The 25,181-nt window shown below is 39.0% G+C and overlaps 2 protein-coding genes and 1 gene segment (V, D, J or C); 1 reads left to right on the top strand and 2 right to left on the bottom strand.

Annotated features, from left to right (window-relative positions):
- LOC118579709 overlaps positions 1–25,181 on the top strand; it is a 506,004-nt gene that overhangs the window by 8,523 nt on the left and 472,300 nt on the right.
- On the bottom strand, positions 91–4,946 carry Prss58 (serine protease 58). The gene is made up of 5 exons (XM_036181286.1): positions 4,907–4,946; positions 2,617–2,755; positions 2,175–2,431; positions 326–465; positions 91–240 (listed from the first exon to the last, which is right to left on the bottom strand). Exons 1-5 carry the CDS (start codon positions 4,944–4,946, stop codon positions 91–93), a joined length of 726 nt encoding a protein of 241 aa, XP_036037179.1.
- On the bottom strand, positions 15,193–25,169 carry LOC118579440 (serine protease 58-like). Its single transcript, XM_036180729.1, has 5 exons — positions 25,139–25,169; positions 20,958–21,150; positions 18,600–18,850; positions 15,769–15,914; positions 15,193–15,342 (listed from the first exon to the last, which is right to left on the bottom strand). Exons 1-5 carry the CDS (start codon positions 25,167–25,169, stop codon positions 15,193–15,195), a joined length of 771 nt encoding a protein of 256 aa, XP_036036622.1.

Here is a 25,181-nt window from a genome sequence, read left to right as displayed (position 1 = left end):
ACACTCCAAGGAGCCTACTTGTTTTAATTGTGAGGTTGGATGTGAGCACAAGTTTTTCTCGTGGTTCCGAATTCTTCCTGTTGTGGGAGCTCAGTTACTGTTCATGGTTTCTTCAATCCAGGGCATGTAGTGAAAGATGCTAGCATAGATGCCAACATCAGCTCTCAGAACACAGCCGTCTGCATAAGACAGGATTCCATAAAGCACACCATTGCAGACTGCTGGGGCAGCTGACACTTCCTACCAGGAAAGAGAAAACCAGGTCATCTTTCTGGCAGAAGACAAGGAGTTAAATGAGGAAAGCAAGTCTTTGAGAATCCATTACCTTGCAGGGTAGCCTTCGTCCTGGAACAATGCCCACACAGATCATGTTTTCTTTGATTTCATAGGCTTTATAGGCAGAACGACATTCAGCCTTAGAGATTACAGAGATGTTCACAGTCTGAAGTGAGTCAGGGTCCTTGGCTAGAGGAAAGAGAGAAATCATACATGTCATGAGTTCTTCTAAGCACTAAAGCTTCCTTTTGCTTTCCTCTATTTGCAACATTTGTTCTATTATTAGGAAAAGAGTTCAAACTCTGAGAAATGAGAACAAAGAAGTTTAGACACAAAGTATACAGGAGATCATGAAATTAACAACTTGTCATAATGCAAATGTCCATCTCCTTAGAAGGGTGGTTTGTATATGTGAGACATTCCTGCAACAAAATGAAGCAAATTGCTTTAAAATTTGTCTGGAAATTTAAACATTTGGAGAGTATCTTTTATTATACAAGTTTTAAAGCTTGAGGGAATTTAGAAATAAGGAGTCAAATTTTTTATTTGCAGGTGGTAAAAATAACTAAATAATGGAATAATGATGATAATAATAATAAAATAATAACAATATCACCCAAGACACTAGTAAAAGGAAAGGAAAAGCAACCAGACTAAGTGGTATAGTAGGATTTAATACCATCTCTTCTGGTTCCTAATTCAAGCTGTTTCTTTTACATCAAAGTCTCACAAGCATTGCCAATGATGCATACCTGTAAGAAAGGGTTTCTATGGAGGAGGGGTAAATGGGAGAGAGGAAATAGAGGGGGAGTTGGGGGAGGGACTGGTAAGAGAGGAGGGAGGGAAACTTCCCTTAGGATGCAAAACAAACAAACAAACAAAACAAAACAAAACAAAATCAACAAACAAAAACCCAAAATAACAAAAAAAAAGTGCTTCTAATCTGTCATGGAATGAGAATAAGGAGACTATAGTATCATCTACTTATTGCTGTTCTTCTTAGGGATTCTTGGGCAAAAGTTTTGTATTTTGACATTTCACTTTTCTTAATTTGAATATGTGTTTACTTCTCTTTATTTGAAAATATGACACTAATTTTCAAAGTAAACATTGAGCTCCTTTGTTTTGCTTTCTGGTATAACAAAAATTTCACAGCCCCATATTTCTTTTGAGAGTTATTTCAGAAATGTTTACTTCGTGAGTTATACCAAAATAAGGTACATGTTTTTTGTGGGGAAGTCACTTTTCTTTTTTATACCTAGTGAGTGTAACCCAGATTATTCTTTTCTAGTGGTGATAAGAATATTCAAAGTTTATTCTTCTAGGAATTTTTGTGTTTGGAAGTACACAACATATTATGATTTATTATTGCTACTCTACTGTGCATTCAAACACCAAGCTATATATCACTTGATCAGCTTCTTCCCATTCTCCTTTTCCCTAGTCTTCAGATATTTGTCTCAGTCCTACCTAGTAATGCTCTGTCTGACTTGCCACAATATTATGGATTTATTTTATATTTGATGTCTTATGCATTTTCAGATTTCAAGGATTTGAGGTAATTCTTTGCTTAAAATGGTTTGAAAATTTGATGTAGTGTTGTGTTCCATTTTAGAGCGAAGAAGATTGAAGCTGTGAGACAAAATGAAGTTCTATTACACATCAACTTAGGCCCAGACATCTAAATATATTCTCATTGAAACTATTTCTTTTATATTTATAAGTAAAGAAGATAGGAATGTAAGCAGAGAAAAGGCTCGAAAGTCTTCAAGGAGGTGGATGAAAAGGAAAGAAACAGTGACTGTAGAAACTTGAAGAAAATCTTATGAAAGTGGAGAGTCCAGTCCTGACAGAATGCCAGCTAAGTCAGAAGTCATCATGTAATGCTTTGAACTCACTGGTGTCACATAGATTGTAGGCCCAGGTGGAGACAGAACACATAGTATTCAGAGGGATGACGTGTTGAGGCAGTTCGACCATTTTTATGTAGTTACTGGGTCTAATTCTTCTTTTCAGTTTGATTAACATGAGGTCATACGAAATAGAAGAGATTGAGAAGTATGGATGATGGATTATTTTCTCAGAGCTGGTCACTTCCACATGCTCTTCAGTGTTATCTCCCGGGTTTGTCACCCCAAGAATCACCCGAAGCTTCCTAGAATGATAGGGGTGTCATAAAAGTACTTTGTCAATGTTTCTGCAATCATATGGACCTTAATTAACCTTGCCTAAAGAACAGTCCCTGAAGATCTCATTTATTGAGAGTCATATGCATGTTCTGGGTCTATATCTAACTTGAGAACTCATAGAGCAAAATGGTCTGAGGTTCTTATCACTCACGGTAAATTGCAGTGTGCAGCTGTGATCACCCAATGAGGATGGATCAGGACTCCAGTGCATGGCAAGTAATCAGACTTCAGGTAGACCAAGTATGGGGGAGTGGGACCAGCTATGTGGTCTGGATTATAGGCAAAAGTACCTGGAAAGGGAGGAATAGGATTTTTTTCATTAATCACTAAGAAAACCCCCGAAAAAAAAAGTCCAAAACAAGAATAACAAGGAAAAAAACAAGGTAAATTTATTTCACTAGATTCAAACTATTGCACCCTCCTCTTCAGCACTTTTAAATGGTGAATCAAATTCTTAAAGTGATTTATTTTGTTCAGAAGAAAATGACAAGTGATAGAAACACCTACTTTAAAAATTAAAAGTGTTTATTCTTTTAGATGTAAATAAATATTCCTCAATTTGAAATGTGGATTCTTTTAGGCCTGTAAGAAAGCTCAGTGGGTAGAACACTTGCTGAGCAAGACTGACAGCCTGAGTTTGATTCCCACAGAAAACACGCAAAGATGGACGGAGAGCACCCTCCCCACAAAGTAGTCCACTGACTCTCACAAATTTACTGTAGCACACGGGTCTCCTCATCTTATACACACAATAATAAAGAAATTCCTTGCAAAACTTACAAGCTCTCTCATTTTATAAAATTTAGTGAAAGCTGTTATCTAGCTAAGTACTAAACCACTTTACCAATTTTAGAGTGTTAACATTTGGTTGTTAAATGCCCCTTACAGGCTCACGTGTTTGAATGCCCAAATGCCAGCTGGTGGCTCTATTTGGGGAAGTAGATCTCTAGGGAGCAAGTTCTGAGGTTGATAACCTATCCCACATACTGTCCAGTCTCTGATCTGCCTAGATGTGAGCAAGCAGCCTCTTGTTTCTGCTATCGACTCACAAGTGGCTCCTGCCACCAAGCCTTCCCTACCGTAATAGAGTGTCCCCTCAGCATGTATGTCAGATGAGCCTTTTCCCCTTTGTTGCTTCTTGTCAGTTCTTTACTCATAGTAGCGAGAATAGTAACTAATACAAGGACTTTTACAAGTCAACCATCTCTTCCAACTACTGCACCATGAACAATGCCAGTACCACAACAAGGACAAGACTAATGCTGGCAGATTCTGAGGACAATCAGGGCAGAATTAACACCAGTGTCAAGCACTCCTGTATGCCAGGCTCTGCTTAGAAGCTTGAGCTAGCCTGTGAATAAAACAGATAGCCCTGCTCTCAAACATCTGAATTGGTCAACACATATAAAAAACAATAGACACAAAACATAAGTAAATAAATAAAATGGCATGCTAGATGGTGATTAAAGCCTCAGGGATAAAGTTAGGCCAATGAAAGATGAAAAATCAGTACTAGTCATGTGGAGTTGGGGGAGGGTCAGCCTATGAAGTAAAGTTTCATGAAACAATCAAAGGTCAGGGTTGACCTAACAAGCAAAGAACAATGCCATGGACACAGAGTGGTTAGATCATCAGATACATGGGGCCAGAGATTCCAGACAGAGGAACAGCTGCAGTCAGAACAAGAGGTCTAGGTCCTGTTTAAGGAATAGCACAGAAGCCAATGTGGTTGACACAGTGTGAGCGAAGGTTGTTGTTGTTGGTAGAGTGTAACATAGAAGGTGTAGCGGGTTCTATGCAATACTGGAATCATGAAGACTTGTATTCTAAATGAAGGTGGGACCACTTCAAGATTTAAATAAGGCAGTTATGACAACACTCTTACAGAAACCTTTGAAACAGAGCATGTAGAAACGGAGGGGTCTGTTAGGTGAAAAAATGGATGCTTCAGCCAAGAGATGTTGGTTTGAACCATCATGAACAATGCATGTAGTGAGATGTGATTGACTTAGGATATATTTAGAAGGCAGATCAAACAACATTTTCCTAACACAGTGAACATGGGGTGTGAAACTGAACCATGCCAGGAGACGGTCAACTTTAAGTCTGCTGCTGTACTCCTTAGTTGGATTCCTTTCTTAATCTGGGTCTTCACTTTCTTTTTTGTACCATGATATCTACCATGTGCCAGACAGGTCCAGAAACAACTAATGTGGAATGGATCTCATGCAGGTGTGTCAATGCCCATGCTTCCCCCAAAGTACATAAGCAACCAACTTGAAGTGCAGAAGGCAGGTGTCGTCAGAGGGGGTACCTAAACTGGGTAGGGATAGAGCAGCACCGAGAGTTAGTCTGAAAAGATGCCGCCATCATTTTCCTATCTTCCACGCCCTCCCCAGGACTCCTCTTTAGCAGGTAAAGACAGATGTGCAGATACTCACCAAGCAGGGTTGAAAGAATGCCGAGGAAGACAAACTTCATCATGATGTTGAAAGCCTGTTTAGGAGATGGAGTTTAGCTAAGTGCCTCTGTGAAGCTAAAGAAGAGAGAAGGGGATAAAATACAAGTGGTAAACCAAGAGAGAGATCTAGGTGAGGAAAAAAAAAATCAATGAATTATTTCCATGGCAAGATTGGATATCCCTGTCAGAGTACAGGGTGGTGTCAGAGGGAAAGGACAACTTAACAGTTTGGTCCCTCCCGCTGTCTAGATCTGAGTTTTGTCCTCCTTGGAAGAAGATACTTAATTCAAGAGAGATGTTCACAGTGTCTCCACAGCCCCCTGATCTTTGACTCTTGCAGTCAGACAGCTCTCTGAGCTGTGTGCATGATACAGACCCCTCCTGTCTCTGTGATGCTGTCCCATTTGTATGACACTGCTGTTTATCTGCACTATGGTACTGACACTAACCCCTCTGCTGGACACTCAATGCCTCTTTGAAGTACTTCAGTTATCATGATACTCTTAATTTACATATTTTAAACAACCAGCCTTCATTTTAAACTACATAGACCTCACCAGAACTGGAAAATGTATTTGTTGGAACTACATAATTTTAAAGTTTCCATTTCTACCTTCAAGGAGCTCCCAAGTGATAGGACAAAGTGATAGGTAGTGAAGCAAATGGGTATTACCAAAAGTATTCAGAGCTAGGAGGAACTGGTGTATGGTACAGCCTAGGTAATAATATTTGTAAAACACATGTGCTAAAAGATATGTATCCAAAGATGACTAGACTGCTACACAACTCCAGGGAGGCTACCTAGAAAACGGGACCCTAGGAAAGACACAGGAATCACCCAGTGTCAGAGAAATGGATGAGATCTACAGGAACAACCTGGACGACAGTGGGAGTAATGAAGGGCAAGGTTTGAGGGAAAGAAAGCTTAGGGGAGCAGGAGATCCCAGCTGGATCAAGAATAGAAAGGGGGAACAAGGAATAATAGACCATGATAAATGAAGACCACATGAGAACAGGAATAGGCAGAGTGCTCGAGAGGTCCCCAGAAATCCACAATGATACATCCTCTGTAGACTGCTGGCAATGGTTGAGAGAAAGCCTGATCTGACCTAGTCTGGTGATCAGATGGCCAAACACCCTAACAGTCGACCTGGAACTCTCATCCAATAACTGATGGAAGTGGATGCAGAGATCCTCAGCCAGGCCCCAGGTGGAGCTACAGAGTCCAATTGTCGAGAAAGAGGAGGGACTGTAAGAGCATGAATTGTTGAGACCAAGATTGGAAAAAGCACAGGGACAAAAAGCCAAAAGAATGGAAGCACATGAATTATGAACCAAAGGTTGTGGAGCCCCCAGCTGATCAGGCACTCTGGATAAGTGAGACAATTGAATAGCTTGAACTGTTTGGGAGGCATCCAGGCAGTGGGACCAGGACCTGTCCTTAGTGCATGAGCTGGCTGTTTGGAACCTTGGGCTTACACAGGGACACTTTGCTCAGCCTGGAAGGAGGGGTATGTCCTGCCTGTACTGAATCCACCAGGTTTAAATGAATCCCCAGGGGAGTCTTGGCCTGGAGTAGATGGGAATGGAGGGGAGTGGATATAGGGAAGTTGGGGGCGGGAGGGGGGAGGACAGGGGGAACCCATGGCTGATGTGTAAAATTAAAACACAATTATAATTTTAAAAAAGATCTGTATCCAAATAAATGTAAGGAAATATTAAAGTTCAATAATAAGCAACCTGACTGGGAAGTGGGTCAAAGATCTGAGAAGGTGGTGACCTTGCTGAATGTTTTGGTTTCCTTGGATTGTAAAAATAAATTACCACAGGCTGGGTAGCTTGAGCAACAAACATTAATTTTCTCATAGATCTGGAGGTTGGAGCTCAGTTCTCCAATTACTGACAAATTTGGTGATGCTGGCTCTCCATCATGGCTGAGAGATGGAGATTTCACTTGGTTTTTCCCCTATGTGTATATGCATAGCAAGGGAGAGGAAATAACCTATCCCTTTTCTTATAAGAATCTAATACTTAAAGAGTTCCAAAAGCGTGGAACAGAAATGACTGAGAAACAATTTTAGAATGTGCAACATCCTTAGCTGTGAGGGAAATGTAAACTGACACTACTTTGAGATTTCATCTTATCCTAGTCAGCACAGTCAAGATAATAAAATAAATGATAACACATGCTAGTGAGGCTGATGTGGGAGAGGAACACTTATTTATTTCTGCTGGGAGTGCAAACTGGTACAGCCACTGTGGAAATCAGTGTGGAGGCTCCTCAGGAAGCTGAGAATTAATCTGCCTCAAGATCTAGCTATATCTCTCTTGGGCATGCACCCAAAGGACTTTACATCCTACTACAAAGATACTTGCTTATCCATGTTCATTGCTGCTCAGTTTGTAATAGCCAGAAGTTTGAAGCAGTATGAACATCCATCAAATAACAAATGGATAGTGAAAATGTGGCACATTTGTACAATGGAACATTATTCCACTCTTATGAGAATGAATCATGAACTTAGTCAGTAAATGGATGGATCTAGAAAAAAAATCATTCTGAGTGAGATAACGTATACCCCAAAAGGCAAATATTTCATGTTTTCTCTTATATTCAGATATTAGCTTTTAAGTTTTCTATATGTGTGTTTTAATCTAAATAACCATGGAGGTTAGTATCTAGTAAGGGACTAGGGGTGGTATTCCCAAGAAAGGAGATATAGAATATAGTGCTATAAAGAGATGAAGAGGAAACTAGAACAGGAAGGAAATTTGGGATGGAAGGACAGGGTAATGAAGGGAATATGAGCAAGGACAACTAACAACTGAAGGCCTTTGGCAAAATCAATAGAAACATACTAAAACATATACATATATTAAATTAGTTTAAATGGAATCACTATATAATGGAGGAGATAATGTCCCAACTAGACATTTTATGCCACCAAGTAAATGCTTCTGTGTCAGGAATAGTTTACATTGTGTTGAGTCATTGGCCCAAAGGGTCCCATTGACTCCTTCAGACATCACAAGCTATTACCAAGCCTATTGGTTACTTTCTACATCCTAATGCCAAGGACTTATTGCTGAAAATACTACTTATTTATGTAATCAAAATGGGGCAATTGAGCTGATGCACAAATAGAAGCTTGACCAGTACTGACTAGCATTCAACTGGAGGAGGAAAGTCATCACTGATATCACTGAACTGCAAATCCTGTGCCCTACAACAGAGCCCTGATTGTAAGACTTACTGGTGCAGTAGTGGTAAAGATGTTATGGGAGTAACCAATCACTTTTTGATGGGGTTTAAGGCCCACTCCATGAGATGGAACCCATACCTGACACTGCTAAAGTAGCTAAGAACCTGAGACTAAACAGGTGCTGGACCTTAAGGGAAAACCTACCACTATTATTATGCTAATGTACATAGTAATTAAATGACTTCTGATGGCATATTACTATGCACATAGACCAGCGCATCACTTAACCCTCACCAAAGAAGCTTATTCTTGTAGTAGATAGTTATTAAGACAGAAACCCACAACTGTAAATGTTAAGAGAGTGAGAAACTTTGGAGTACTCAGTCCTATATGGGATGTCTTTATCAAACCCTTTATCCCCAAGGCTCAGGGAACTATATTGAAGAGGATGTGGAAACATAAGAGCAAGAGGTGGTTGATGACTCCAAAAGAGCAGTGTCTTCCAGACACAGTAGGGCCAATACAATATAGGCTCACAGAGACTGACAGCATGCATAAGATTTATACAAGTTCAAACTAGACAAAATACCAGCACTCAAAGAAGTAAACACAAAGTCCCACCCCTAACCAAGAAGTTGTTTTCAACTGATACCTGCTGGGAAAGGAAAAATCTCTTTTTCCCACTGGAATGCGGAAGGTTTCTTAACCACACTCCAGAGCAAGCCCTATGCCCAGGAGTACTGGCCACACAAAAATCACAAAATGGACTCCATGATTTATTTTTGGGGGGTTGTTTCATTTGGATTTGGTCTTCCTTCCTTCCTTCCTTCCTTCCTCCCTCCCTCCCTTCCTTCCTTCCTTCCTTCCTTCCTTCCTTCTTTTTGCCTGTCTGTTTTATTGGATTTTAGCTTTTGCTAGAGAGAGATGAGAGAGAGAGAGAGAGAGAGAGAGAGAGAGAGAGAGAGAGAGAGAGAGAGAGAGAGAGAGAATATGAAGTTTGGTGGGTACAAAGATGGGGAGGACCTGGGAGGAAGAGAAAGAATATGATCAAAATATGTGAAAGATTTAAATAAAATAACATTTTAAGAAAGAACACTAGCTCTGAGGCTGGAGAGATAGCTTAGCAGTTATGCTAACTTACTGCTCTTGTAAAGGACTTGAGTTCATTTCCCAGGGCATATGTCAGGTGGTTCACAATCACTTCAGTTCCAGGGACCTGACTTCTAGTCTCTGCACTCATATACAAATTCACACAGAGACACACAGGTATACATGTGATTAAATATAAAAATCTTCAAGAAATGTATAGATTTTCCTCCTCCCTCTGTAATCTCATTTAACTCTGGTTACACAGAGATAACATAAGGTGATGCTGGAGTTCAGGGAGTTCAGAAGTTCACTCAGAAGCTAAATATCATATTACTATATGTGCAAACAATCACACTTCCTGTTTTAGACTAGTAAATATAAAATATTTACACAGTGATAGATGCATATGAATATCCATAATTGCTAAACCTCAGAAGCAGCCAAGTTGTCCATCAACAGGTAAATGGATAAACAAAGTGTGGTATATCCATGTGTAGAAATATTTAGTTCAATGATTTTAGAAACAAAGCAAGCAAACCACAAAAATAATAGAGAAAGTATACATCTCTAAGTGAAAGACATGATTCTGAAAACAGTATATTCTGTATGATTCCCTTATACGATGAACTGGAAAAGGTTTGGAGGGAGGCTTGTGTGGAGAGGTATAATACAAGGAATTTTTATGACAGTGAATTCCTTTTTGTATGACACTGGTATGATTGATATATATATATATATATATATAACTAAACACTTGCCTAAGTCTGCAGATCTCCACAATATAAAGTGAGGCCTTGCTAGAGGACATCCATTGTCCTATTCTAGTCTTCAAATGCATGCATATGCATGCATACACCCACACACTCACTTGCATGCATAACACACACACTCACACACACACACTCATGCATCCTATGCTGCAAAGATGTGAGTTTCTGAAACAATATAGTATGTTTGTGAAACTATAACCAAGTACTGGAAGGAGATTGTTAAGGAATATCTAGAGATAAGGCAGTGAAGCCTTTCTTGTACAAGTCTTTAGAATATGCTTTAAGAGCTGTGTCAGTATCCATCATCTAGGAGAAGAGGAGCTAAGACACTTAAATACTTGACAAAAATCTATTGACTCTTGTAGCATATAGATTCTAAGTTCCATGTCCCTGCTCTCTGTGGTCCTCTTCCCTTGAACATGAGCAATGCTTTTGACTGGCTTCTGATAGAGTACCCCAGAAGAGATGGAGTACAGCCACACAATGATGTTAATGCGTAAGGACAGATTATATACTCTGTGTGGAGTATATCCACATGATGGTGTTAATGCGTAAGGGCAGATTATATACTCTGTGTAGGATATGTCCACATGATGGTGTTAATGTGTAATGACATTATATGATCTGTAAGTTTTGCTAACACCTACGGGAGAGTTTCCACGCTTGTTTGATGAAGTCCAATGTTGTGAACACTATAGCAAAGAAGCTATGGTAAAGAAGTCCAGCTATTGCCCACCTCTCTAAGCAGTACAGTCTAAGAACTTGTAGCAATGTTCAAACAGCAGAAGGCATTAAGTCTGTGTTAAAGATTTGTATACAGCAATAGAAAATAATACAAATATATACCAAGTGCTGATGCTTTGTTAGATTTTTGTTACTTAGTGGTAAGAGAGATGAAGCTTTTGATCTCCCAGGTCACGGTCCAAAGGGAGACATGTATTAAGATTTACCACCATGTGGGATATCAAACTGTGGGGGGTAAAGTGAGGCAGAGATTCAAGAAACAGTGTCTCTTGGAGGAAGGGCTCTACTTCACAGGGAAAATGACGAGAGCAGTAAGAAAAATGGGGAAAGGGGGAGCGATCTCTGGAAAGATGAACCAGGGCTTAGAAGAATTATGAGAAGAACGACAGAAAAGGACTAATATTAGAGATGAGGATCAGACACCACGGAACGAATTCAGAATTTCTGTGATAAGAAAACAGATTTAGGAAGCATGTGCTTGGTGTTCGTATTTTAAATGGATAAAGTTTATCCAGCTTGTGTGATAGCAGAAGCAGCTTAGAGGAGAGAGAACAGACACCAAAACACAATGACACAGGTGATACAGTTCTGCTCTGCGGCACAGAGGAAGGAACTATAGCTCACAGTAAGTTATGGTATAGGAAATCAAACTAGAAGAGTTCAATATTTTCTGATATATGGAGAATATAGTGTTTGGGGAGGTTGAAATTATCCCAATTTAATCATTACTGATTGTATATGAGTATTCAATTATAGTACTCCACAAACATGTTCAATATTACGTCTCAATAAGAATAAGACATACATAAATTCAAGTCAGTAAAGAAGATATAGAAAAATAAACAGTGAAGTCAATGGGGATGTCAGGGAGAATCCACATCATACGTTGAAATACCATCTGTAGATAACAGGACCCTTCCTCCAGTACAATAGAAAGGATGGTGAGTGAAAGGGTTGAAAAATGTAGATATGGTTCTAAGTTTGTGGTGTCAGTCTTTCCTAAATGATACTACCTCCTACTAGCAAATCAGAGGATGTTTGGTGAGAGTGAGCATTGAAAGTTATATTTATATGGGCCGGAGAGATGGCTCAGAGGTTAAGAGCACTGACTGTTCTTCCAGAGGTCCTGAGTTCAATTCCCAGCAACCACATGGTGGCTCACAACCATCTGTAATGAGATCTAGCATCCTCTTCTGTATACATAATGAATAAATAAATCTTTTTAAAAAAGAAAGTTATTTTAATAGCTTTTGGAAATTAAAAAAAAACTCCTTTTATGTTTTGATATTATGATATAATAACATCATTCCTCCCATTGCCTTTCCTCTCTTCAAGCCCTCCCATATTCCTCTACTTGTTTACTTTCACATTTGTGACCTTTTGTTAACTAATTGTTTTATCTATCTATCTATCTATCTATCTATCTATCTATCTCTCTATCTCTCTATCTATCTAATCTGTCATCCATATATCTGTCTATTCTCTGTTTCTTTCTCTCCCTCCCTCCCTCCTTCCCTCCCTCCCTCCCTCTGTCTCTCCTTCTAAATACACAGATGCAACCTGCTCAGTTTGTATATTACTTGAATGGATATTTTCATTACAGAAAACCATAATGAAACAAAATGTATTGATATGGAGTCCAGTCCCAATGGATACTTCTACAATACAATTCCCACACCTCAGACTCAGGGAGCATTGAGGCAGATGGGGAAGAAAGATTGTAAGAGCCAAAGATTGTGTCTCCTAGGAATGTTAGAATCTCACTATAGTCTCACCAACATGATGGCCTAAACATGACAGCTGCTGGTTATTCCCAAGATAGAAATGCCACTATTTCACCATTGGGAATATCTTAGTGGGTCTGTCATTGTAGTGGTTTCTAAACTTTACAGCTAGGTAGGACTGTTGATTGCTGTGCTGAAGCTTTCCTGGTCCTGCCTGGCCCACAATCAGGACAAATCTATTCCACTCATGTCCCCCAAGTAAACACACAGAGACTTATATTACTTATAAACTATATGGCCATGGCAGGCTGCTTGCTATCTGTTCTTATATCTTAAATTAACTCATTTCTGTAAATCTATACCTTGCCACATAGCTTGTGGCTTACCAGTATCTTACATCATGCTTCTCCTTGTGGCGGCTGGCAGTCTCCCTCACTCCACCTTCCTATTTCCCCAGTTCTTCTCTCTGCTAGTCCCGTCTATACTTCCTGCCTGGCTCCTGGTCAAATAGAAATTTATCTATCAATCAATCATAACAATACATTCACAGCATAGAGAACATCCCTCAGCACTTCCCCCCCCCGCCACCTTTTTAAAGGAAGGTTTTAACTTCCACACAGCAAAATTACATATAACAAAAGAACTATGAAGCAAGAATTATAGCCATAATATCCTGTATATTTGTATTTGGCAGAATTAAAGAAGATATCCTATTTATCCTACATTTGTGAGTCTAAGACTTCATATCTAACTTATATTTTATCATAACTAAGAAAATTATAACTATCTAGTCTTCAACTACATCAAAGACCTCAGAAGGATATAATATTACCTGAGAAATGATGGCAGCCCTCATCATTTCTTGTGATACTATAAGAGCTAGTCCTCAGTGAAGAAGCTTATAGGTTAGTTCTGGCTTGATTCCTCCAAGTCCTGTGTCAGGAGTGTGTAATGTTTTTGGTAATAGGACCTTCCCTTCAGTTTTGGGAGGTGATGGCAATAGTTTATATTATTTGAAGAGTCTTTAATCCCCACCTGTAGTGGGAATTTGTTCTACCCATGACCTTGGGCTATCTGGCCTGAAAGAGGCAGTGCTCCTTAGCTGCCTATGTGACCACTTAAAAGGGAAGAGAAAGGGGTCGCCCTCTCTTGGGTGACGAAGACAGGACCAGGCGGCATGAAGCAGCATGTGATTGGTCCTCCAAGGACCAATCTGCAAATGGATTTACCTTATCCTGTATCAGTGAATCTGTTTTCCCCATATAATCCTTTAATAAATTGGTATATATAGACCACTGAGGGTCTTGTTACACACACACACACACACACACACACACACACACACACACACATACACACACAAATGTACTTTAAATGAGCTTATAAAATAATTTTCCTTAGGTTTTTATTAAGCATTCTTAATATTATTTAGCTTTTCTCCCTCCCTCTCCTGTATTATCCTCTCCCCCTCCCTCAGTTACATGTTCCCCATTTCCCAGCTTCTCCCTTCATATCACCTGTCTCCTACAATCCCCTCTTTAGATCTCCTTGTTTCCTCTATACCTTTCATGTTTACTCCAGGTTATATACTCAAATCTAAAGATTTGGAGTTAGGAGTCGCAAATAAGAGAGAATATGCAACATTTGTCTTTCTGGATTTGAGTTACACAACTCAGTATATTTTCCATTCCATCCATTTACCTATAAATTCCATTGTTTTAGCCAGCATTCTATGTGAAAAGACACCATGACCACAGAAACTCTTATAAAGGAAAATGTTTAATTGAGACTGGCTTACTGTTTCAGAGGTTTAGTCCATTATTGTCATGGTGGGAAGTATGGCAACATTCAGGCAGACATGGTGCTGGAGAGGTAGCTGAGAGTTTTCTATCTGATTTGGCAGGAATCAAGAGGAGAGATACACACTGGGCCTAGCTTTAGCATTTGAAACTTCAAAGCCCACTACCAGTGACACACTTCCTCTAACAAATCTGCACCTACTCCTACAAGGCCACACCTTCTGATCGCACCACTCCCTGGTGGCCAAGCATTTAAGTCTATGAGCCCATGTGAGCCATTCCTATTCAAACGACTACATCTGTCATCTTGTTTTTCTTCACAGCTGACAAGAATTCTGTTGTGTATGCACCATGTTTTCATTATCCGATGATGAGATCATCATCATTGTAGGACAGTTACTTTTAACTGACTTGATTTTTTTCAAGTTGTGTGTGTGTGTGTGTGTGTGTGTGTGTGTGTGTGTGTGAGAGAGAGAGAGAGAGAGAGAGAGAGAGAGAGAGAGAGAGAGAGAGAGAGAGAGAGAGAGAGAGGTGTCTCATTTAGGACAAAGAAAAATGGAATTTCTATGACCAAAATTGAGAGCTGTGCAAATTTATTGGTATAACACAAATATTTAGAATGCAGTTTGACAACATGGTCATTTAGCAAAAACAAAAACAAAAAATCCGACGACAGTAGGTTCCCCTAGCATCTGTCACTTCATAGTCACACGTTTCCCTTAGTACACTCAGAATCTTCTAAGAAACTGGTGATTGATCATTTTTGTATAAATGAACAAATGTTACTAAATTTCTCATTACTCTAAAAGTTTACATTATGAAAAAAGCAGGAGTCAAAAATTTCTGGTGTGATTTTATTGGGTGTTTTCTCTTGAATTTTGAAGAGAGTTAATTCATTGTAGAGACTGCATTATTTTACACTGAGTGGTACGGCTTCTCAGTGGGAATGCATCATTTTCAAGATCCATCTTGCGTAAGGATGAATTTCAGTGAAGAAGCCCTCACTTCCCTTGGTTATGCCTGCTTTCCCCCAGGACAATATTCCATGAAGCCTTCCACTGCAGATGGCTGGAGCAGCTGAGACTTCCTGACAGAAAGAGATAACTAGATGTCAGTGTCACATTGTTGTCATGGATCAAGAGTAAATCCTAAGACATGACATGTATCAGCAGCAAAATCATCTAGGGGAATGAATTCCTTCAATGGGAGAGGTGACAACTATTGCTTCTATCTGGTCTACTCTCTCTCTCTCTCTCTCTTTGCAGTTCAAGTTTTATCTAACTTGAGTTCAAGTAGGAGAAAGGACAAACGGCCAACCCTAGATTTCTCCCACTCTAAGATGAGGAGGGGAATGAAGTATATCACATAATGAACAGTCAGGGAGAAGGACTTCAGCTTTCTCCCTTTTTCAGTCTGTGGAAAGTCTTTTTGGTATATGATGTTTGATTTTCCAACCCTGCTTCTCCCCTCTAACAACAGATCCTGTACTGTCCTCTTGCATGGATAAAGATACCTTAATTGAAGTCATAACATTAAACGAGTGTCCTATGCACATGATGTTCATCCTTGTTTCTTGTTTCTCTTTTAGGAGAATGTTCCAGCAGTCACTTTGGGAAAGAGAATACTGATTTGTCCATGTCAGGATGTCAGGATCAGTAACTGTGGGGAAAAAAAAAAAAAACAACAAACAGATGAAACCCAGAGTTGTTCTTCTGAGGAGTGACCTTGTGACTAGCCCTTAGTTTATGAATCAATTAATCTCTGGGAATATCCAATGCAGGTAGCTATAGACACTCCAAACCTTAGAGAGTTTCTTATGCAGAATCTCCATTTTGGAGAAATAGATCCCAAAGTTCCTCATCTATCCATTACTAGATATATAGTTCTATCTACTGTGCATAATCCAAAAATTTTTAATCAATTATATGGAGAAAATGAATGTCCACAAAGAAAAAGAAACAAAACCCTTGGCCCCCCAAATTCCTTCTACAACCTTTTGTTGGACATCTGTTTCATCATCTTTACATTTTATCACATACTACAAATCTATATAAAATTAATGTTTTAAGCTTTCTTTTCCTTCCTTCCTTCCTTCCTTCCTTCCTTCCTTCCTTCCTTCCTTCCTTCCTTCCTTCCATCATTGTGAGTGTGTGTATGTGTGTATAAGTGTGTGCTTATGCCATGTGAGCCTGTGAAGATCAAAAGACAACTTGTGGGATTCAGTTCTTTGGTTCCAACATGTAGGTTACAGGGATTGAATATAGGCCATCAGTTTTGGTGGCAAGTGCCTTTACCTGAAAAGCCATCTTGCCAGCCCCCAAGTCCAGTCATGTTTCTCTTAATGATTGATGTATTCTGAGAACTATATCAATTTGTACTTACACTTAACAATTACCTTACTAAACAATATGTACTTACACAAATTTAAGTTGTAGAGCCCACTATCTATTTCAGCTATATTTTATAGTCTTTCCCTCTTAGGCTATACACCTGCTTAGCATGTGACTGCAGTCGGTATTGTCACACAAAATGGTAACTACTTGTGTATCTAAACATATGTGAACATAGAAAGGTTTGGCAGAATACCATTGTTAGGAACTTTTAAGCTGTAAATTGAATTTTATGGGATTGTTATTACATGTTTCTCCTCTGTTTGAAACACCATTATGGGGTTCTTGGCTATAAATTTGATCATTTATAGATAGTTATTTTCATGTATGCGTGTCTATATAGAAATGCACATACACATTTCCCCCTGAGAGGTCATATTGTTCTTTTCCATCATAGAAATTGCTACTATACTACAAAAGTCTGGGTACTTTAAACAAGGGACTAAGTATTTTAATATCTAGTAAAGAGTAATAAGAAAGAAAAAAAAAAACAATTTGTCAAGCTAAGCACTGTGGTGCCTACAGAGCTGACACATATCTAGTAAGACAGTGTTCTGTAGATTAGATCAAAACATGTTAAGTCAGAAGAAAGAGAGAAACAAGTTATGTTCAGTTTTGTGTGTTTTTATTTTCAGGGAAAATTCACTTAAGCTATATGAAAGTAAGTTACTTGGAATAAAGATTTCCTTATCGAGATCGGGTCCTTTGTAGGAAGGTCTTTTAGAGATAGTCTGTGGTGGTTATTTTAATATACAGAACTGACACAATAAAACCTTCATGTAGTAAAGATATGGATTTCTCCATCATGTGTGAAACTAATAAATTAGTTTCATAAGGTATGATGGAATTACTTCAAATAAAGCTTAAGAAGTCAATGACAAAACCTACATGAAATGTACTATTTGTTTGTGTTTTTCAGAAAGCTTAGACACTTAGATTCCTAGTTAGTTTGTTTCTAAACTAAAGTACAAAGTTTCAAAATACTGAGAAAATCAAAGTTTCTATGGTTTATTTGTTGTGAAAAATCATATTTATTTGGAGAGTGCTCATTTGTTTTCATGGTGTGGCCACCAGAAGCTGGGTTTCAACCTGACTAAGCAACTTTGAGAAAATCCTGAAACAAACATAACATGCAAACAATCACTGTACAGCACCCAAGGATGAGAAGGCCGTGTTTGAAGAGAAGCTCTGGCAGACAGAAGTTCACTCTAGTTGTGCCAAGTTGGGCCCATAAGGCAGAGGGATACGTGCTTATACTATGTGCTGTGATTATTTTCCAGTGAGGTGTGCCAGCCTACAGATGTAACTACAAGCATGTTGTAATAATCAATTAATCTATGAACCACCCAACTCTATATCCACAAGTGAGGAGCTTTTGTTGTGACACAAATTATGAAGAAAATTATTCTCTGTAAGGAACCAGCACTGGCAAGAGGGTAGACTCCTCCTTCAACCTTTCCTTTGTCATCCAGGGTCCCACGGAAAGAATGTGTCCTTATGTTCCTGGAAACAGCCTGGGTTCTGTGGTAGAGTTTAAAGCATCTTTCATTCCTTCACCTACCACAAAAGATTTGCTTTGCTTTTTCTAACCTCTCTTCTAAGAAGTACATGGTAGGTTTTCAGCAATTCTGAGAAGCCCACCCTCCACCTTCAATACCCTCTTTATCAATGAGGACTCCCAGTTCTTTCTAATTCATTTGTATTCGATTTGCTATCCCCAGTTCTCAAATATTTTAGAGACAGAACAATTACTGTCCACTCTATTTTTTGCTGTCATTGTAGCTGTCCTGCATCCGTCTCATGAGTTTATCTGTCACCTATTGGAAGTACAAGTCTTGACGGTAATCACTACAGGATAAAGAACTTTATATTTCCTCTTTCTATCAAGTATATTCAACCACCTCTTTTCCCAGCCCCAACCTCCCCAAGATGAAGAAAACAATCAAACACTCACAGTTTTTGTAGCTATTCCAGGTCCATGTTGGTATAAAGCAGCTTTCATTAAATATCATGGGTTCCATAGCTATGGCTATAGTTCCCACATGCATGTTTATAGCAGCAGGGTAAGAGAGTTTTATCAGCATCAGGTCATTTTTCCGGAAATTTGCATCAAAATTAGGATGGACTACAGTCAGTGAGTAACTATATATCTGTTCCCTCTCATTTTTGATGTTGGGTTGGTAAACTCCCAGTCGGATTTTAGCTCTTGGGGAAAATGAAAAGGCAGAAAGATGAAGAGAAAACCATCACACAATGTCAGAAGTCACCTTATCCAATCAATTTAATTTTGCTTTTCAGCTGCATAATTGAAGTGAAACTAACACTGTGTATAAAATAATAGTTTACAGGATTATGATGTCATCAGCATGCACATGGAATGACCAACATGGGATCCAATATCTACAGCATACTTAATAGCTCCTATTCTAATTAAGATTTGAATAATTTGAAATAGAAGCCAGGAGAGAAGTCACATTTGACAGGTTCCAGAGCTCTTTGTATACTCCATATTTGCTTAGGCAGGTTTTGAACTTGTACCTACGACATCTGACATTCTTAGCTTATCCAGTACTTTTCTCAGGACTAGATGATTATTTTTGTGTCATGTACATTGATCCCAGATTCTCAAATTTCCATGAGTAGTTTTGTAGAGATAACAAGTCATCATTTCCTGTTATATTCTCTAGGCAAATTCAGATGCCCCTGTCACAAGGAGGCTAGTCATGCAACATACCAAAAGAGGTAGTCCCTTCCAAAAGTAGTTCACAGTACTAATAGAAAGTCTGCTCCCGCATCATGTGAACTGTTTTTGTTTCCTGTGTATCCTTCCTAATGCAGAGAGCAAGCCTTCAATCACTGTTGAGTCAAATTTGTCTTAAACAACCAGGTGGCTAAGTTTGAAATAGAGCTGAAGCTCTGGGTCAGACTCCCTCATCAATACATCCTTTTTTTTCTTAAAAATATAAAGTATTTCTTTTATTTTATGTGTATGAGTGCTTTGCCTGCATGCGTGTATATGTACTACATATGTGAAAGTGTTTGTGGAGGCCAGAGAAGGACATCAAATCCTGTTGGAACTTTGAGTTACAGGTGGTTGTGAGTTCTGTGGTGATGTGAGTGATATGGGTGCTGGGAATCAAACCAGGTCCTCTTGCAAGAGCAGCAAGTGCTGTTAACTGCTGAACTGTCTCTCCATCCCCTCAAATGGATTCTTGATATCCAACAAAAATACTGAGATTCTCAGAAAGAAAAAATGTTCTTCCTCATATGGGGATCCTAGCTTGCATTGTATACATGTATGTATTTAAACCAATATTCACCTGGTTATAGAATAACATTTAGAAAAAATGAGGAGGAGGAGTAGTGGGTGGTGAGGAAGTATGAAACAGGACATACATTGTGAAAAAGGACATAAAGCTAGTTTTTCTTCTAATTCTGTCATGACTTTTTTTCTTGTGAGTAAGTGCATAAAAATGTAATTGATAATAAAGCACTAAGTGAAGCTCCGTGGCTTCAGCATGGCCATTCCAAATGTTTAGAAGCTCACTGAGACATGTGGAATTTGGGGCTGGGCAGTATTTGCTTGAGTGACTCGATTAACCTAGCTGTGTGAGGTTTTTACCTATGATTTTGTTGCAATAAGATGATTGAAAAATGGATTTTCAAGAGATGCTTTATTTTATACTGAGGTTTCTTGCTTTCTCTTGTTTACCTGCAGGATGTGATCTCTGCCTTCAGCTTCCTCCTGTGACTACCTCTCTTACCACATATACTCAGTCAACCCTACTTCCTCACAGTACTACAACCCTCACATCTTTGTTACAGCAGAGACTACTGAATGTTGTTCTCACGCCCTGAAACATTTCTAGGCTTTATTCACTTAGCTGACTTGTGTTTTTCCTGCAGGCCTCCTATCTTCAGAGAGGCCTAACCTAACCTGCCCACCTTATACACCTTATACATTATTCTCAAACTCCATACCTTGCTGTCCTGTTTTATTTACTTTTGGTCACTTCTCTGCTTTGGATTACTTCTTAGGTCAGAATGTAAGCTCCATGAAGGAAACATATTTCTAGTTTGTTCACTTAATGGTTATATTAATATAGTAAATTATTTGTGAATGTTTATAGATGAATATTTGAAATAAGTCTTCTAAGGCTTCTTATAAATTTCTGTACTGAAGTGTGTGAAAATGGAAGGAGAGCCAATCTTCTTGGATCATCTAATCCATGAAAAGCATGGCAGGTTGCTTCCTAGACCAGCTTCCGTAGTGCAAGTCCCTCTCAGCTCCCATGACTAAGGAGACACTTACGGTAAGGAACAATGAGCAGCCGTGAGCACCCACTCACGGTCAATGAGAGTCCCCACACAAGGCTCTGGCTTGGATTGCAGATAGACCATGTAAGGAATGTTAAAATTAACTGGTTCATCCGAGTCCCAATCTTCTCCCAATACAGCTTCTGGAGAATTAGGGATTAGGGAAGGAACAGAAACAAAAGGTTTAATAAGCAAGATTTAGTTAGGGTAGTTTTCAAAGATACCCAGGCCTTTAGTTTTGGTATTTAAAAAATTCACACAAAATAATGTGTCATACAAGCTATCTGTGTTAGGAAACTAATAATTGTTTTAGTCAAGATGGAATTATGTCAAAGCTATCTAATACTAACACATGGGCTCATCTGATGCTGATAAAAAATTCTGACAGTACTGTGTATTAGAAAAATGAACAAAATCAACGAATACTTTAAATAATAGTTCTTACTATCAATTTTTGCCAATAATTGGGGTATAAATTAAATCCTTTTTGACTTTGGTAGTGAAAAAGAGCATGGAAACTCAAAATTTATAGACTTACTTTCTGATTAGCCTACCTTCCTACTTAGACCTGAATTTCCTAACATCTCATATGGGAAAAGGAATGGAGACTGTGTCCAGGGAATCAACTGTCTACTGAGGAATTCCTAGTCTGCATGTTTCTGTAAAGCCTTCACAGGCAGGATACTCAAAATGCTTCCAGACATCAGAGGGACCCAGAGCGTATATGAGTAGGAAAATATGTGAAATAAGAGTCTTTTCTTTGATTTCCTTTGGCAGCTAATACTACCTTTAAAATGAGCCCCTGTTTCTCACTCTGTCTCATAAGCTACGGGTGGTTACTCCACCTTGCAACCACTGGTTTACTTCTCTGGATTTCACCCTCAGCAGAAACTAGACTTCAAACTCACCTACTGCACCCAAGAGAGTGAGGATGAAAACAATCTTCATGGTGAGCTACAACTTCACCGGAGCAGACTAAGTGGTCACACTGTCAAGTGTCCCAACTTGGAGCCCTGGGCCCTTGACCGCTGTGGTTGAAGGAGAAACACCGGTGGTAGGAGGAAAAGGAAAGGTCTTACCAAAATCTTCCAACTATTTCCTCAAGATCGGATCTATCAAGATATGTGGGAGTCCCCAGGATCTGACTCTGATGAAGGTGGAGAGGAAAAGGACCAAGGCAGGGACCTTGGTGCTTCCTGCGTAATACTAAAACCTTCTCCAGTCATCAGATGTACCTGCCGACCTCTTCCCTCCCCTCTTTGTGACATGGCTTTTCTCTGTTGTCTTCCTCCTCCCCCGATTGTGACTTTAAACCTGCCTCCTTGAGCAGCCCTGCCTTGGCAGTCTCCTTGCCATCTCCGCAGGCCCTCAGAACATTGCTGTATAAACTACATTGTCAATACCCTTCTGACTTCTCCCTCCTTTATGTGCTGAGGAGCCTATAGTTCTTCCTGAAGTAAGTGGCAAAATCAGGACTTAGAATGAATTCTTCAGATTCCCTGTCCATAAGACTGAGCTTTATCTGAGACCTAGGCTCCTAGCAAACAGCATTGGCTATGAAATCCTCTCACTGTTCTGCGACTGGGAAACAAACCAACACAGAGTACCACCTTCGTAAGACGCGGGTCAGGTCTTCTGTTTACTTTTATTTTTTTCTGACTCCAGTATGACTGCACATTCCCTTGTTCTCCCACAGCAGATCCTGAAGCTTCTATTTTTTCACCAGGCCAGATATATTCAGACTTACCAAATTCTCTTTCATTTTTTCATCATAAATGATGAGGAAAGATAGAAGTTTATTTCCTTAAAATTAGCTATCCTTAAACATTTTCTATTCAGCTAATTGTTTTTTTCCCCCTGATGATTGCAAAACAACCCTGAATCTGAATTTCTCCATCAAAAACTTACCGTGTTATTTTTTATGAGAAAATCTGACATGATAGTTTCCTGATTATTATCTGCCCCAGAGATAGGTAACACACAGTAAGGATTTACCTCCACTGTTTTACTGAGAATTTTATAAATGTATACAATGAAATACGATCATATGCATCCCCCCTATTTCTCCTCAGCAAGTCTCATTCCTCTCGACACAACACAAAGGTAGTTTAGTGACACCTGAGGAAACAACACTGAGGTTATTTGTGATTGTACAGGTGATTTCACAATCAAGAAGTTTCTTTAGCTTCGTCTTAGGGGAAATAATAATATTGCATTTGAACTCAGAGATTATCTAATGAAATATCAGCAAGAATTAAAAAGGGTTAGACCAGGAGTAATGGAATAAGCATCTTCCTGTTCACTGTCTATTCCTGAGTCTCCTGTGGACAGCATGCTTGTATTCCTTTGATATTTGATTAACCCAGGATAAGATGGTACAGTTAAACAAGGTATGAAGACACATCAAAAAAATCAGGACACTAGCTCTCTCAAGACCTTCTGCTGCCTTGCTCTTGGACTCAGTAGCCTTCAAAACTGAGGTATATGTATGTGTGTGTGTGTGTGTGTGTGCGTGTGTGTGTGTGTGTGTGTGTGCGTGTGTGAGATCCATTCTCAGGATGGAATCAAAGCACAGATAACCACCACCTTTAGAACCTAGATCTTAAATACATATATACAGTCACCATTTATAATTTTATCTTTAGTTAATTTAGTATAAATCTGGGCTGATTTGGTGGACTGAGTTTAGGGGTAGATTATTGCCAGAGACCATGGCTACTCTAGTAGTGTGATCATCAGCTTTTCATTATTTGTATCAATATCTAAGATAATTTGAGGGATAGTTTATATTTGCTCATGATTTCAGAGTTCAACAGTTTGGGGTTACATTCATTCTGGGTCACGTGAGGCAGAACATAATGGTGATGGGAGCATACAGCAGAGGGTACTCACCTAAGTGTGGGCAGGAAGCAGTAGAAAGGAGACCAAGGACCATGTAAATGCTACAAAGTGACACCTTCAGTGCTATTATATTTCCTCCAATTAAGACTTAGTCTCTAGAAATTCCACCAAACTCCCAACATAGAAACATTGGCAAGTAGTAATACACCCTTGGAAAACAAGATTTTGGAGAATGGGAACATACTGGTGGGTGGAGCTTAGGAAAACAGAGAAAAACTGATAAAAGAAGAAGAAATGGCAGCACCCTGTCACAGAAGCCCTGATACTTGGGGAACAAGGACAATCTGAGCTTTGTTCTGTCTTTGTTGGGAACTATTTCAATGACTTTGGGAAACTGATTAACTTTGCATTTCAGTGTCATTGAGTTCTATAACACATGTTACATGGCAGGGATGTTCATTGTAGTAACATTTCCCTGATATATTAAGAAACACCTAATTATTTCTTTAAAATGTAATGGAAACAGTAACCTGATTCATTTTCATAACAGTAAGATTTCATAGAGTCTCCCATATGTCACGCGATCAGGGAGTTTTTATTCGGTTAAATAAATGATGAAAGAAGCCTTCAGATTCCATAATAGTTCAACATCTGCTCACCTTCTCATTTTTGTTTGTTTTCCTTTTGACCTGCTTTTATTTTTTGACAATTTTATACACATGTATACGATTTTATGTATTTTTTCTAGTTTTTGAGATTATAATAGACTTCTCTTTTTCCTTTCCTCCCTCCAAACCCTTCTATATACCGTTCAACACTCTCCTTCAAGTTCATGGTTTCTCTTTTTGCTAATTGTTATTGTTTGCATATATGTACATGTTTGGAGATACACATTCTTGAATATAACCTGTTTAGTCTGGATAATATGATTTTGAGTTTTCATCCCTGTTACCTTTCAAAATTATTTATTTGTATTTTATGTACATTGGTGTTTTGCCTATATGTATGTCTGTGCAAGGGTGTCAGATCCCCTGAAAGAGGAATTATAGACAGTTGTGAGCTGCCATGTGGATACTGGGAATTGAACCCAGGTCCTCTGGAAGAGCAGCTGGTGTTTTTAACCACTGAGCCCTCTCTCCAGCCCTCACGTTACCTCTTTTTATTTTCCTATCCTGTTGAAAGCCTTCTTTAAAAAACAAAAGCTTGCTAATGTTGGTGCCTTTTAAAATAACTCATTGAGTTTAATGATGGTTATTGCCATCATAGGAACTTATTATTTCTTGGAGTCTGGGCAGTTTATCAGTGGTGGCCGCATCACTGAAGAAGATGACATACTTCTCTCAGCAAGTTTGAAGAGAAAGTTCATCGTTACCAAAGA

Source organism: Onychomys torridus, chromosome 3, assembly GCF_903995425.1.
Source record: "Onychomys torridus chromosome 3, mOncTor1.1, whole genome shotgun sequence".
In the NCBI taxonomy this organism is placed as follows: Eukaryota; Metazoa; Chordata; class Mammalia; order Rodentia; family Cricetidae; genus Onychomys; species Onychomys torridus.
The sequence above is the reverse complement of the archived record's forward strand: the minus strand, read 5'-3'. Positions and strand labels throughout refer to the sequence as shown.